Here is a 16,074-nt window from a genome sequence, read left to right on the forward strand (position 1 = left end):
GAAAAGCAGCAGCAGTAAGTAGCAAATGTAACTGAAACATTTCTGCATTTTATTTTACAGTATAATTCTGCCAGTCATATGATGGAAAGGACATGCTAGCCCCTTTCATGCTGACGCAGTAAGTAAAAACCATTGTGTTATTTGTGAAAACAAGGGAAACCCTGTGGACATGTCAAATAAAGCAATGTAGTTAAATGAAATAACCCAGTAAAACACAACATCTATACCTCAGACAGTTCAGAACAGTAGGCTGTTTCCATCTAAAACAAGGGAAGTAATTAGGACTTTCATTCAGGGATCAGTCAGTGACCTAGTAATCTGAAGCCCTTAGCTTGTTTTGTTCCTGTGTTGCCCCCCCCAACACCACTGCTTCCTCGGTTAAAAGAATTTCACTGATGACTGTGCAAAAATGTCTGTGAAATGCATGGGAATGGTGTACAGGCTACAGCTTATTCATGCTTAGAGCTGTAATGATAAAAAAAATTGAAGTGCAGAATGGAAACCAGAACTAGTTTTCATTTCAGAACCTTGTACAGAGACATTGTACAGGAGACTGCACAGACCCGAATAGGAAGAAGCCTAGTTCTAAAACTGGATCTCCAGTATCAACACAAAACTTCGATTTCATTACAGCTAATAATCTCATAATTATCACCAAGAAACTGTGTGTTGTCCTGGGGGGAAGGGAAGACAGGAAAAGAACTTCTGGGTATCAATTTTATACTGGACAAACGGTCCCTTGTAAGTGCCAAAAACTATAATGTCAACTATTGAGAAACCTTTCAGCAAAGCAGGGCAGAAGTCAAGAATCAAAGCATTAGCTTTAAAAGGTCCAGATTTTGTGGATTCAAATAAGCAATAGATGGATCTGTTTGCTGAATGTCTCTGATGAGCTGCAGACAGAAGAGGGGATCTACGGCTGCAAATGATCACTGGTATACAATGTTATAATACAGAGCAACTACAACAGAAAAATTGCTTCCCTAATATTTGCCATCAATCGTGATCCAAAGAAGGTGCTTTGCACCAATATAAATAGTTTTGGGGGTAAAGAGTCAAGAAATCAGAAAACATTTTCAGATTCTATAATGCTACTACATGTCTACATTGGTCTGATACAAAATTATTTAATGGAGATCATGGTCAATAACCCAGGGGAAATGGATTAGGAAAGCCTACTGTAGCTTCTACCACTCCTTAGATCTCCCTGAGAATTTTCATTTAAAAGAGTTCAACACATACTAGTGACAGCAGAAGAATCAAGTTGAATTCTTGTCAATTAACATAAATAAATGATAACAAAACTATTACCACACTCTTTGTCTTGATTTTTTCACTATTCTCAAGGGGATGAAACAGCTAAGGCTATAAGGCACAACAGCATTCTTTATGAAAACAGTCACAGCTGGAAGCATCAACTGTTGGTTCACAGCACTCTACAGAGTAGGTAAGGGGATTTAACATGTCCTTGTATTTCCGGCAACAAAACACCGATGTTTATGTTTGATCTCTTTCTTCCTTTGTCAGTCAAAGACCTCAGTTTTTGTTTGTGCTAACAATATTTTCACAAAGGTCTTGAAACCTACAATCATAGAATGGTTTGTGTCGGAAGGGACCTATAAGATCTAGTTTCAGCCCCCCCTGCCGTAGGCAGGGACACCTCCCACCAGACCAGGTTGCCCAAAGCCCCATCCAGCCTGGCCTTGAGCACCTCCAGGGATGGGGCAGCCACAGCTTCTCTGGGCAGCCTGTGCCAGTGCCTCACCACCCTTACAGTAAACAATTTCCTCCTTATATCTAATCTAAATCTACCCTCTTTTAGTTAAAAGCTATTACCCCGTGTCCTATCACTCCACCCCCTGACAAGGAGTCCCTCCCCAGCTTTCCTGTAGCCCCCTTCAGGAACTGGAAGGCCACTGTAAGGTCTCCCTGGAGCCTTCTCTTCCCCAGGCTGAACAATCCCAACTCCCTCAGCCTTTCTTCATAGGAGAGGTGCTCCAGGTCTTTGATCATCCTCATGGCCTCCTCTGGACCCATTCTAATACTTCCACATCGTTCTTGTGCTGGGGGCCCCAGAGCTGAATGCAGGTTGCAGGTGGGGTCTCACAAGGGCAGAGCAGAGGAGGACAATCACCTCCCTCGCCCTGCTGGCCATGCTGCTTTTGATGCAGCCCAGGATACGTCTGGCTTTCTGGGCCACAAGTGCATATTGCTAGCTCCTGTTGAGCTTCTCATCCCTCAACACCCCCAAATACCTATGCAAATGGGTATGCTTCTGGTCTAAGGGTTGGGAAAAAAACACTTGCTCACTAAAAAAAACATAATGCTCCTTTGATGTTTAATTTCTACTATCTCTAGGAAACAGAGAGCTTTGCACTTTTTTCAAGAGAGAAAAAAACAAACCAAAAAAACAGGCTAAGTCAAATAAACATTTCGCTCTGTAAAAATGTTTTATGCTCTTATTTTTTATTGTATATTAAGCAACCTACAAGAGCCACATTTCTGTTGGACTGCTACTTAACTCATAGAGGTAGTATCGACAATATTCAACAAAAATAAGCTAGAATTTAAAGTAATGTTAATCTTTACAAGCTTTTAAACCAGAGCATCTAAAATTTAAGATTTTGAAGAAACGCCCACCTTTCAGCAGCATTAATGTCAGGCAAAAGAAGCAAAAAGCAGTTGCTACTTCATCTAATGTCAAACAACTCCTTTTTCACAACCTATTAGATTCACTACTCAAGGGGGAGGTCTGTTCTTTCTTCTTGTTAAGTAAGGCAAAGCTCAAAGAGCATAATGAATACTAGCAAGAAGCAGATATCAAAGCAAAAGAAAACCTAACAACCATACACCGATCCAATTAGCATCAGGCTGTCCTCCATTTGGTTCCCCTGATCCTTTGCAGTGCTGTACAGCATGAATCTTTCTGTAGAGCTATTCATTTTTTCCTCACTTTCTTCCACAGTTTTGCATTAGTTGCCCTACCTAAGCCTAACACATGCTCTGAATTCAAAACACTATTTTTTTCTTCCTGTTTTATTATTTCAACTTGCACATGTTCTTACATCAACTGTTTATCTCACCTTCAGCTTGAGTATCTAGCTACCGCTGTTTTGCTTGCTTTCTAACAAGGACATAGAGAATTAGGCAAAATACTGTTTACTTACAATGGATCAACTTACTAGTCTCAGCAGCATTTCTCCAGTTATCCCTCAACCTATGCTTGCTGCTTAGCACCTCCCGCCTATTGCACGTTCTGAAATTCATTTACTAACCTCATCAGGCTAGGAAGACACCGCAAGGCATGACAACAAATAGACCTTGGGCAGCTCTGGGCAACAGACAAAGAAAATCAAATGGGAGAATCAATGAACACGAGACATAAACAAGAGACTACAAAGAAGAACATCAAATAGCATTGGACGTCCTCCTGAGTTGCTAGAATAACATATTAGAGTTGTCTATACTATTTTTCTAAGTCCTAGAATCTGAGTCTCTCCCAGTAAGATGCAATGGTGAGCTCATCATTCTGCTAGCGAAGTGGATGGGACAGCAGCTGAACAGCCAGGCTGGAGAAAGTGGTGCAGTAGCTGAAAAGTTTCTCCAGGCATCTGTGCTCTGACATTCAGACTGGCAGTTCTAGTAACAGGAGGATCCAAGTCGATTCGGCATGCTGGAAACAGTGATAGCTTGTTCCTCAAAACAAGAATAATCCCTGAAGCATCACTATTTTGTACAAGGCCCCTGCTTCTCCCACCAAAATAGTCCTGCCAACCCCTGACAACACATGACTAAGTACAATTACACATACATACAAAGCATGTGTTCATCTGAGGTGCAAATATAATTTAGTTATCACCTGGTAATTGCTTTTATTCCCAATTAGTGCTCCAATTTCTTCTGAAAGGTAAAATTTGGGTGGGTGGATATCTACAAAATAATTCCTATTAACTTGTTTTGTTGTTGTTTTGGTTTCTTTTCTAAAAAAAGAAATTTGAGTAAGCAAGCTGTCTAAATAAAGGAAAAGGGAACAGGCTGTAAATGGAGTCTGACGAGACAGAAAAAGGAAAGCAACGAAAGAACAGCATGGCTACTAGCAGCAGCAGGAAGCGAGGATACTGAAGGAAGAAATCCTGCCACACTTGGATTTGAAGCATCTCTGTTGAGACACTGTTCTGGCACATCAGTTACCTAATACATGAAAACAAGGCACTTACACAATGCACAGCTGCATTAGGAGTTTGTGCAAACCTAGCTAGGTAAACAAACAGTTCTCTCATTCACTGCACTCATCCACAGTGTACTCAGGCTAGTATTATAGGTTTGTTTCAAGCCAAAGACTCAGTTAAATTCAGACCTTTCATATCACACGTTTGTTTTCTATTATGAATATTCTTGTAACAGAATTACTTGCTTCCCCCAGTGTAACCTGTTTATAAATCTTATCAAACATCTAAATATTATCAAACTGTAAGCAGGAATCAATTTAGTCAAGCTTTTTAATAAAAATTCACAGATTAATTACACGGTGGTTTGTCAAGAATAAAAAAGCCATAGTTATGCCACCATTAACAATGTGCCCAATCTAAATAAGCAAATATTAACCGTCCTTTTTACATTGCATATCTGTTGTCTGTACAACTGTCCACAAAACAACACTAAAACTTACACCTTGAAAGTTTGCTCCTAATGCTTGGCAGACATAACCTAGGCGTTACCCCAAAATAGGGACCTCCCCTTTTTCCAGCCAATGTACAAACATTCTAATAAATCAATTGCCTTTTTGATTACTCATTTACAATTTATCGTAATTGCATTTGTAAACCAGATGAAGCACATAAACAGGGAATAACTCATCACTGTCTCTTTGAATTTAAGAAGTAGGAAATATCAAATTAAGTAGCGGAAAGTAAGTTCAAAACCAATGGAGGTTCCTCCTTAATGGGTATTTGAGCCACGGAACACCTTGACACTGGATATTGGGAACACTAGAAATACACATGGGTGCAAGGCAAGAACAAGTTCACGGGGAAGAAATCCACTGTGGAATTTTATGTCTTCAGTATACCTGTTCCAGAAAGTTCCTGGGTTACATGTTGTTGCAGGCTGAGTGAGGTAAAGAGGAATCACATATGCTTGCCCCTTTCACAAGCATCTGCTCAGGGCATTGTCAAAGATTCTTGAGAGATCGCTGATTTCACCTGCTTTTACATAACCTTTGTAGTAACTCCACAAAGGAAAACAGTAATTGTTAATGTTATGACTTACCTACATCTGTAAATATGCGACTGCTTCCTTCACTAGCATCATAAGCAAGTGCCACAAGAATACAGGAAATTGCAAGAAGCTTAACTAACACTTGAAAGCTTATAATCCCTGATTCACCCACAATACAAATTCATTTACAGATACTGCAACAGATCCACACAGATACTCTCAGACCATAGCTGAATACCATAGCATCCCAGAGGGCCTGGAGCATACTGCACCTTGTCGAATGAGGGCCTGTGTCATTCAAGCAGTCTGAGTCTTCTGATGATAAGGCTTTAACGCTATACGTAAGTCGCAAGAAAAGAAGTTGCTTCATCATTTTCACAAACACGGCAAACAAGTTACCAGGAGGAAAGCCATCAACAACTGCCATGCCTCCACAACGCTCCACTATCTTCATTTTCCTTCACCACCTGCTTCTGTACCACCTCCTACGCTGCCTCCTGACCCTGCCACTCGCCCCCTGCCCGGGGCAGGCACCTCTCTGCTGCAGCACCCACCCTCGAGCCCACGCCTGCGCTCAGTGACGATGCTCTGGGACCAGACTGATGGAGAAGGGCGTGTACGCCTGCCAGGCTCTCTGCTTTCCCAAACCACGTGAATTACTCTAATAGAAAAAAACATCATTCTTTCCCCTTAGAAATCTCAGCTTGCTTTATGCTTATGAGCGTTTATGATCTTGTTTTCCACATTTATAGGCCACACAGGTTTTAATCCTACCTGCTTTGCAACTTGCTGCCTAGATAACGAGCACCAGTCAGCTGCAAGAGATGTTTTGCAGAAACAGGTAGCGAGATATTACAGGAAAACCCTGCAAACAGCATTACTGCAGTTGTTTTGTGAGACGAGAGACGCAGCTTAGGGTTTGACCCTTGAAGTTTCATCACCAGCCAAGGGAAAAGATACAAAAATCAAATACAGGGAGCACGTACGAACCTCGGGGATGTGTTACAGCAGCAATTACCAACGTTATAGGGTGGAACACGGCTCGGGGACCAGCACTGCCGTTACATAAGGGCCGGTGCTCACAGCACGGGGGGGGGGGGGGGGGGGGCACACGGACCTCTGTCCCCAAATATCGAGGCTCCACCGCGGGCAGGGCAGGCCCAGCGAGCCGGGCAGGGCCCCCACAAGGCGAGCGGGCACAGGGGAAGGGATGGGAAGGGAGGGGAGAGATCGCTTGGGCACGTACCTTCCCCTTTGGGGGGCTCCGCGACGCCCAGCATAGCGGCGGCGAGGGACCGGCGGCGCCCCCAATGTCTGCCGGGGGCGGGCGGCTGCAGGCGGCCGGGGAGCAGCGGAGGGCGGCGGGGCCGCTCCTTCCGCCTGGGGCCGAGCGGGGTGGGCCGGGGGCGGCCCCGCTCCTCCTCCCCGCTCCTCCTCCCCGCTCCTCCCCGCCTCGTCCCGCTCCTCCCCGCCTCGCCCTGCTCCGCCTCGGCCGCCGGGGCGAGGCCCCGAGGCGGTGCCGCCTTCCCCGGGCCCCGCCAGGGGTTAAGAAGGGGCAGAGCTGGGTTCCCCGAAGATCAACCCTCAGGGGGGTTGTTGGGGTCGTGTATGGTTGGCCTCGCCTCAGGGTTGTAGTTTGGGAGCTTGGGTGGAGGGGGAGGAGGTTTGGGAGAGGTTTGGAAGAGGAAAGCGAGGCAGCCGTGCTCAAAATGCGAAGGAGGGGAGGGATAGCGGAAGCCTGAACACGTCCCCCAAAATTTTAAACATCAAAACTAGGAAGGTAGACGAGGGCATAAACCTGGATGCCCAGGATGTGAAATCACGATAAGGCCAGAAAAAAAAGGTTTTGAGGATCAACTTGGAAAAGGCCTCAAAAGTAGGAGGAAATATGTTCTCAGATGGGAGGGTACTGCTGTGGCCTGTCCCCGCAGCTTGAAGGGGGATCAGGGAGCACACAGCTGTAATGAAGAAAACCAACCCCATGTTTGGCTCTGAGGACCTTAGCAAGGTTTACATGTCTTTTTTTCTTTTTTTTTTTTTTTTTTGATATGTGTTGGAAGAGCTCTTTCAAATTGAAATTTTAGTAGAGAGAAAGTAAAAAAATAAGTTGTACAACATCTAAATGTTTCCAAGAGGAACTTGGATGATTGTGAACCAGTAAGGATCAATGCATGTGTTGAACAAATTGGTGGAAAGAATAATGAAGACAAGAATGAGTGGAATGGGAATAAGTATGGTACGCCAGAGAAAAGTGAGCATTATTTTTCGTAGGGATATGTCATGTCTCCCTCACAAATCTTTGGGAATGTTTGGAGGAGCCAGGTGACCACATCTGGACAAGGAAAGCCGGATTTCTGAAAGGCTTTTTAATAAGAGATTTCATCAGACTCTGAAAAGGTTCAGCTGTTATGGGGTAAAATTTACAATGGGTAAATACCCAGCCAAAAGGTAGGTATAGAAGGTAGGATTAAATCACCATTTTTTTCAAAGGGGATGGAATAACAGGTAGGATTGTACAAGATTTGTGCAAAAATCAGTACTGTTCAGCATATCCATAAGTACTCTAGAAAAGGAGGTGGATAGTGAAACAGTAAAAAATTTTGTTCAGACTGAATTGCTCCAGTTAGTAAAAATTATTGTCAGGTTGCAGAAGGACCTCTGAGTTCTGACTGATAGAGCACTAAGATGATAGATAAATATCGATGCATGAGATAAAAGTCTCAGTGCTTAGACAGAATAGGCTCAGAAGAAATGGTTGCTGTTCCTGAGGGTGGCCTTGGCATCACAACAGATGCTCTGAGGAATATCAGTGCTTTGTGCTCAGCAACGGCCAGAACCAAATAAGATTTAGTAACCGTCTGGAAATGGACATCATCATTCTCTCTGCATGTGACTATGATATGCTCACTTCTATGTGGTCAGCAGTTCTGGCAGTTCCCACCTCTCAGAATGGGCGTAATAATGCTACAAAATCTATAGATGTGACAGAGTTTTTCAGACGTGTGAAACTTTTCCTTCAGAGAGCACTAAATAAAACGTAAGTCTGAAGCTGATGGGTGATGGAGGCTGGGGGAATAAGGACTGAAGCCCATACATTGATGTGTGAAACTGTGTTGAGTACACAGTAATTCCTCATTTTCTTTTCTATTGCAAAAACCATGGAAAATGAACCAAGCTAAGGGTCAGCAGTTTCAAAACAAAAAGCATTTTAACATATTTTTAGCTTCATTGGAATTGTCACAGTTCCCAAAAGTCTACAGGGTTTGCAAAAAAGATGATGCAGATTTTTGAAGGGAATCCCTCAGGGGCTGTTGAGCTTGGAGGTGCTGCTTGGAGGCTGAGAGGCCCAGAGCCATCGTTCCTCTGGAGCCTGAATGGATGCAGCAGGCAAGCTGCACAATGTGCTTGTCCTTTCCTTGACAGCTGGTTGTGGATGCTATCAAAGACAGAATGGACTTTGGGCCTCATCTGATAAGGTTTTCATCTTCCTGTTTACAACTAGCACCGCTTTTTCTGAAATTTTGTGTCAAGCCCTACAGGCCATTTCTTGTTTCAGATCTCAATTTATCTAATGTGTGTGTTCAAACTATCAAAGTACTGCCCAGGTGCCTGAGACTATGTTGATCAGAGTGCAACATTTTGTTAAACTGTTTATAAGATTCCACTGCCAGCAGCAAGTAAGCTCATGGGTGAATGTTAAAATGACGACTGCAAGTACTGCATTTCAGATGAGCTGGAATTGGTAAATCCCTGCAGTGAAGTCACAAAGAACTCCGATCTCTGACTTCGTAGTACAGTGAGGCAATTTGCCCCGCTCTGCTTTGAATGGACTTTTAAAGGAATCAGTTTCTCAGTCCTGGATTTTACATGTGAATTTCTCTTCTTGAAGAAATCATTTCAGTGTTCCCACTTTAAAACGTTAATGAAAATAGCAAAAACCACGATGGTTAGATGTAAATTCCAAGGTTGCTGGCTTTTCCTCCCTGCAAGAAGAACATCATCAGGCTTTTACTCTGCACTTTGTGATCTGATTGCTAGCTGTGATGAGAGTAGATGACAGAAAGCAAGAGGAAGGGCTTTGCATGGTCGCTGCCAATATGATCTTTGCAATGTTCTATTTATCAGTAACTGACTGCTAAATTGTTTGCTCTTATTTTCTTAAATTTGTTTTAATAGCTGTGAAAATTTGTGGTTGTTGTCCTCACAAGAGAAATATAAGCCATGGTTTTATGTGAGATTTAGTATATGTTTTTTACAGTGCAGGTGCTCAGTGACTTTTAATTTATTAAGTGAGACCATAAGACTGCTGATTAGCATAAATTTTCATAGTGTTTTCCCCAGGGGAATGGAATGCATGAACAACTCTTTCACTTTGCTTGAATTACAGAGGGGTGGCTTAAATTATTCTCACCTGCATTTTATTCAAACTGGATTCCGTGATATGTTTACATTGCTCAAGACATTGCTCATATACATCATTATCCTTAGTGTTAATAATAATTGCAATAGTTCAGTGTAGGATAGCAATTCATTGATTCTCTTTTTTTTTTTTTTTTTTTTGTATTTTACTTGTTATTTGTTAATGTACTCCTTGGATAGCTGTTTTTTTGTGAATTAGCAAATATGTATCATACATATCATACATTAACTTTGTGGATTATAGATCCGTAGTTGTTCTGGGTGTTTTAATGGGTAGTAAACAAATAATAAAAGTAGAGGTTAATCAAAATAGTACCTGTGCTAACAGATCAATATTCTAGTGGTGGGATGTGAGCTGCTGGAGCAGCTGTTTTGAGGGCAACGTGTTTTGCTTATTAGCCCGTCATCTTAGTTGGTCTGGCCATTCTGTAGTCATCTGGGACATTAGACAATCATTTATTTCATTGCTGTAACTGATCTTTAAATACATATTTTCATCACATATTCTCACATAAGGAGAAAAATCTCCTTGATCCCTTAAGGGCATCTCTTCACCAATTCCTGAACTTACTTCTTAAGCCAAATTTCTGTGTATTGTGGAGGAATCAAATATTTATAGTCTGCAGTGTTGAAGCATTATTATTCAATCTGGAGAATGTATTTTCAGGAGATCACAAATTGTTCCCTATTACTGCATATATAATTTATAAGTTCAGTAGTAAAGTGGGACAGTATATATGAATACATACATACATATCAATAAGACACACCTGATGATTTATTATTTTCAGTAGCTTATTTGTGAATATGAAAAAATGTCTTTCTTGATATTCACCAAACGATATAAATGCCTTTACTCTCCAGCTCTTCATTTTTTCTGCTCGCTGGTGCTTTGAATGCAGTGGAAAGGCATTTCTGGTCTCCATGGCTTCTCTTAAATGCACGCAGAGAAGGGAACATAATAGAGGTAATACAGAGAAAGGTAATGCTCTAAGTGTAATTTACAGTCAAGATACAAGAATTCAGTAACTCTTTACAGTTAAAACATTAGTCTCCATGTTGTTGAAGCATAGTGTTTTTTGGAGAGAGTTTATCAAATGTCTTGTTACAATGAAGATAAGCAGGATCTGTCAAAGGACACTGATACAATTCTGTTTGCAGAAGTCCATCTGTCCACAGTGTTGCTAATATTTTAAATTACCTGTTTAATCAACATGGAGAAAAACAGTTTCTCTGCATCTTTAGATCCAGCTTCCTTGCCAATTTTGGTTTATATACAATCCTGCTGCTGCTTCTTTTTTTTTTTTTTTTTTTTTTTTTTTTTTAATTATCTTTCTTATTCTGTGAAAGCACGCTGCACTAGTTAAATGAAGAAATTTGACTGCATAGGGAAGGCAAACAGTAGATTGCAACATTTGGATCGTGATTAGATTTTCTGTGGAATTATTCACTCTCTCAGGAATAAATATATTGAATCTCAGTATAAACATGATCTTAAAATTAAGATTTTAAAAATATGCATGGATCATATAAATATTTAGGTTGTTCATGGAAGTAAATTTCACACTGAACAGTTAAGCTATTGTTTGTATGCTCATTGTGTCTAAAGAGAATTTCTCAGAAGTACATAACGTTCCCTGTGGTTTTCTTATTACAGAACAGTTTTTTTCTTATTTCTTTTTTTTCTTTTCTTATTTCTATATTTTCTTATTTCTTTTTTCTTATTTTATTTTTCTTATTTTATTTTTTCTTAAACAGTTTTTTTTCTTATTACAGAACAGTTGAAAATGATGAGTTAGAGATGGTGTTCTAGAGACAGTGAAATGTTTCAAAAGTAGATGCCTTGTGAGTTTCCTAAACAACTGAGGCAAGAGACTGCAAATAAATAAAGTTCTTCTTTATTATTTAAGACTAAACTTTACAGGTGATTAGTGTAAGAGAAGGAAACATTAAGTACCAAAAGGCTCTTATTCCGCATCTGTATGAAGAAAAATGGCTGGCTCACTGAGTTCTTATGTGTGGGCATATGAGGACCCTGTGGTACGCATTTAAGTGAGTGTGCTCACATCATAAATGGCAGCAACAATATTTTAGTATGTATTCCTGTATTATGAGGCTAAAAAAACTAACTGCAAACGTTTTGAAATGGAAGTTAATTGGAGATTGTATATTTTCTTACATAGTGTATATAATATTGTTCTCATGTGATTCTTATTTTCAGCGTGTAAAGTCGGCATCCAGCAAACACAAAACTTGGAGCATACAAATGGGTTTACATGAAACAATGGTCCCAAAGCTTCTAAGCATGCATAGAATTGCTTATACAAACAGCCCCTTTGAAAACAGGGAGCTTAAAGTGGCTCACGTGCATAAATATTTTGCTAGATTGGGCTTGAATAAAATAAGTACATTTAAGGGCCAGTTTAACTCAGGGATATTAAAAACAATGATTTTGAATCATGAAAGCTTGGGGTAGCATTTTATAAGGTCAGATCTTCCTGAGTATTTTGGATGAATTCCCTGGTTAAGTTTTTACTGAGAAGCGAAACGGGACCATGAATATTCCTGGGCACTGAACCACCGTTTGCAAGACTAGTTAACAGATAGCCTGTTCCCTGGCATTGTTTCACCCTGTGAACACTTTGGTAAACAATCCTGGGCACAGTTCAGGGTATAACACCCACCAGAAGTCATTCTCAGTAAGCAGTATGGAGAAGACTGCACCAAACTTGTCCTTCCCCACCTCATATACTCATCCAACGCCAACCTAGCAGGCTTCATGCTCACTACCATCACAGGTTCTCATGACGCATTTTCGAGAAATGGAGGACTGCAAAACCATCTTTATATTTTTCTATATTTCTATATTTCAGGCACTTTTACATGAAAGAAAAAACAAACAAACAAAAAAACCAACCACCACAAAATATAGCAATGATGTCTGATGGCCATAGAGGTGCCACCCAGGTCCAAAAATATCAGGGCCAAGTACTGGGAAGTGTAGGTGTGGACAGACTGTCATTTGGCCCATTGTCTAATTAATGGCCCCTGGTGCTTACCTCATTCTTCTTTGACAAAGCCCAAGTACGAACATTTTATGTAGCCAGATACCAGGAAGGCCTGGAGAAATGTTGGTGTTGAAATAAACAAGCCTAGAATATTTTTGCTGGCAAAAAGCTATAGGCACAATGGCATTCAAACAGGTTTTAGAAGTTAGTTGGTAGTATCTCAAAGCACCACATAAATCTGCAGGAGATAGGTTCTTCTGGCCAGGGCCCTGGAGGCCATCTGCTGCGTACTTGTTTAGTAATGTAAATAACACAATAATTGCTATGACCTATATATTTAAGGCTGTTTTCATAGTTCGGTTTAAAATAGTTAATCCAAAGAAAGCACTATTAATGTCCAATCAAAATATAAAATACCCTTTACATGTCAACAGTTATATGATAGCAAATCCTGTCCAGGAACAGATGGTAGTGTCTTTGTTAATCTTGCCCCATAGATGAGTGGAAATTAATTTTCAGACAGAAAAAAAAGTGCATATACATGGAGAGTAACATACAGAATTAGCTGGAACTGGGTAAATACATGAAAAAAAAAAAGTTACTAGTAAAACTTCCTGAAGAGACATTTGGTTCTTGAAAGTACCCACTAGTGTAAAATGTATTTCTAGTTAGCTGTTAATGCAGCTGTGTGTACTGGAACAACTCTCACAGCAACTGCCTCATATTTAATAGCTAAAAACTGTAATATGAAATAAAACATTGAATTTCACAGAAGTAAATTCCAGTTATAAATACATTTGAGAGCTAGTCAAGTAATTTATTTTTTTCCCCTTGCCTTCTTTTGTTGCTATCTAAAACTAACCATGAAAACTGTAAGTTAAAAATCACTTCTGATTTTGGCCAAGAGTCTTCATTGGAGATTTTCTGATCTTTCCGAGGGTGCAGATTTCAGCTCAGGCATGGAATGTACTCTGCGCAAGGTCACCTCTAGCCCTAACCATAGGCCTAAGCTCCATGAATCACTTTTATGTTTAGCCTTTGCAGAAGAGTGAATTTTAGTCTGACCTGTTGTTTATGATTACCTCTACGTGGACTCCCCAGAAGCAATCATAGACTCATATGCAGAGTGAGAAGGAGACGATGAAATCTAAACTATTAGAAAGTGATAAACTTTGCAAACACCTTTCTCCACTTTTCCTTCTTCTTGTCGGTGGGATCAACCCTTGAGGGTTTCCCTTGAGGTCAATCTGCAGCAAAGACCTACTGTTAAAATTCTCTCTGCTCCAGCCATTTTAAAATATATTCAGTTATTCTCTTTTACAACAGCTTTTGCAGAAGCTTAGGTTAAATTCCTTAAAAAGCAATGTGTGTTGTGTCTGTAACATTGGTAATAATGCAATATTCTTCATATTCTAAAACTCTATTTTATTGGTGAAATACAATCTAATACTGCAACCACTCCCTTTTAATTTTGTGGTGTCTTATAGTTTTCACTTAAAGTTCGTTAGTATTACATGAAAGAAAATTTTAACATCATTTCAAGCCCTCCTTCTCACTGCTCTGCCACCATTGTATTGATGCGGTGCTTTATAGGTGACTTTGGCTTTCTGTTTACATTGTTTAATTTTGGAAAGAGATGTAGTTCCAAAACAAACATCAAATTGGACATCACAAGAAAGAGAGGTCAACCTGTCTGCTCCTGAGTCTTGCACAGGTGGTGGAATGTGTGGACAAGTATATGTAGATGGATACAATTTTCCTCTTAAAGTAAAGAATGGAGCAGACAAAACAAAATGTTTTTCACTTTCTATCTGCACTTTTAAACTACAGTTACAGGTTCACAGACTTGCAGTATGGATGGTGTTGGAAGGGACCCCTGAAGATTGTACAGACCAAGCCCCCTGCTCCAAATAGGGACAGCTACAGCAGGTTGCTTAGGGTTTTGTGTCCAGTTGATTTCTGAGTATTTCTGAAAATGGAGATTCCATATCTCTCTTGTTCTGGGGAGCCCAGAACCTGACACACTATTCTTGGTGTGGCCTCGCCAATGCTGAGTAGAGGGGAAGGATCACCTCCCTCAACCTGCTGGGGATGTTTCTCCTAACGCAGCCCAGGATAGCATTCACCTTTTTTGCTGCAAGGGCGCATTGCTGGCTCATGGTCAGCTTGTCCACCAAGATCCCCATGTCCTTCTCTGCAAAGCTTCTTTCCAGCTAGTTGGTCCCCAGTCCTCACAGCTGTGTGGGGGTTATTCCTCCCCTGGTGCAGGACTTCATACTTCCCTTTGTGGAAGCGCACGAGTTTCTTGTCTGCTCATTTCTCCAGCCCATTGAGGTCCCTCTGAATGGCAGCGTGCCCATCTCCACTCCTCCCAGTTTTGTATTTTCTACAAACTTGCACAGGGTGCACCCTGCCTCATCGTCCAGGTCATGAAAGCAGAGGTTACGCAGTATCGGTCTCAGTATCGACCCATGGGCACACTACTAGTGACTCGCCTTCAACTGACCGTCATGGCCCTGGTCACAGCCCTTCAAACCTAGCAGATCAGCCAGCTTTCAGTCCGCTTTACTACCTGTTCAGCTAGCCTGTACCTTATCAGTTTGCATGTGAAGATGCTACGGGAGAGTGTCAAAAGCCTTACTGAAGTCTTCCAAAAGAGAGTCTGTGGCAGGTACCTGCTCTGATGTCTCCTGTGTTGATCTCCCTTCAGATCCTTGTCTGTGTTTTGGCTCTTGACTGTTGATATTTTCCTCTGGTTTCTGGCAGTTTCCCGTTACACAGTGCCTCAGGTTTCCTTACAGTTTGCATAAAAAGTATCTAGGATGGCTCATCCATTATTCTAAGATAAATTCTTCTGCCTTTTTCTTTCACCTGATGTTTCTGACTTCTCAGGGCATTTCTTTCACCTGTACAAAAATAAATTAAAAAAAAAGGACGACCATTCTGGTTTATTTATATTTTCTGTTATTTAGAAATAGAGGACAAGCTTTTCGTGGATGTATCCCTCCAGAATACTGCATGTGCACAAATTTTTCAGAGATTCTCCATCGTTCTTTCTGTTACATTTTTCCTTTTTTACCTTGACAAAATTCTAAAAGATGGAGGCTTTCCTTCTGGCTTATAGACAGGCACATAGAATCATAGAAACACTGAATGGTTTGGGTTGGAAGGGACCTTAAAGGTCATACAGTTCCAACCCCCCTGCCATGGGCAGGGACACCTCCCACCAGACCAGGTTGCCCAAAGCCCCATCCAGCCTGGCCTTGGGCACTGCCAGGGATGGGGCAGCCACAGCTTCTCTGGGCAGCCTGTGCCAGTGCCTCACCACCCTTACAGTAAACAATTTCCTCCTTATATCTAATCTAAACCTACCTTCTTTTAGTTAAAAGCTATTACCCCGTGTCCTATCACTCCACCCCCTGACAAGGAG

The 16,074-nt window shown here is 41.2% G+C and overlaps 1 protein-coding gene across 2 annotated transcripts in view; it reads right to left on the bottom strand.

Annotated features, from left to right (window-relative positions):
- Positions 1–6,662, bottom strand: part of LDAH (lipid droplet associated hydrolase) — a 120,742-nt gene extending 114,080 nt beyond the window's left edge. Inside the window, exon 1 of one of the 2 annotated variants that reach the window (XM_080586039.1) lies at positions 6,464–6,662. In XM_080586039.1, the coding sequence (XP_080442165.1) occupies positions 6,464–6,497 (34 nt within the window). In that variant the 5' untranslated portion in view covers positions 6,498–6,662. The remainder of the gene's footprint in view (positions 1–6,463) is intronic. The other variant, XM_080586040.1, reaches the window with a different exon arrangement.
- Between the last annotated feature and the right edge of the window lie 9,412 nt (positions 6,663–16,074).

The sequence above is a fragment of the Anser brachyrhynchus genome (genome assembly GCF_964034855.1).
Source record: "Anser brachyrhynchus genome assembly, chromosome: 3".
NCBI classification, from domain to species: Eukaryota; Metazoa; Chordata; class Aves; order Anseriformes; family Anatidae; genus Anser; species Anser brachyrhynchus.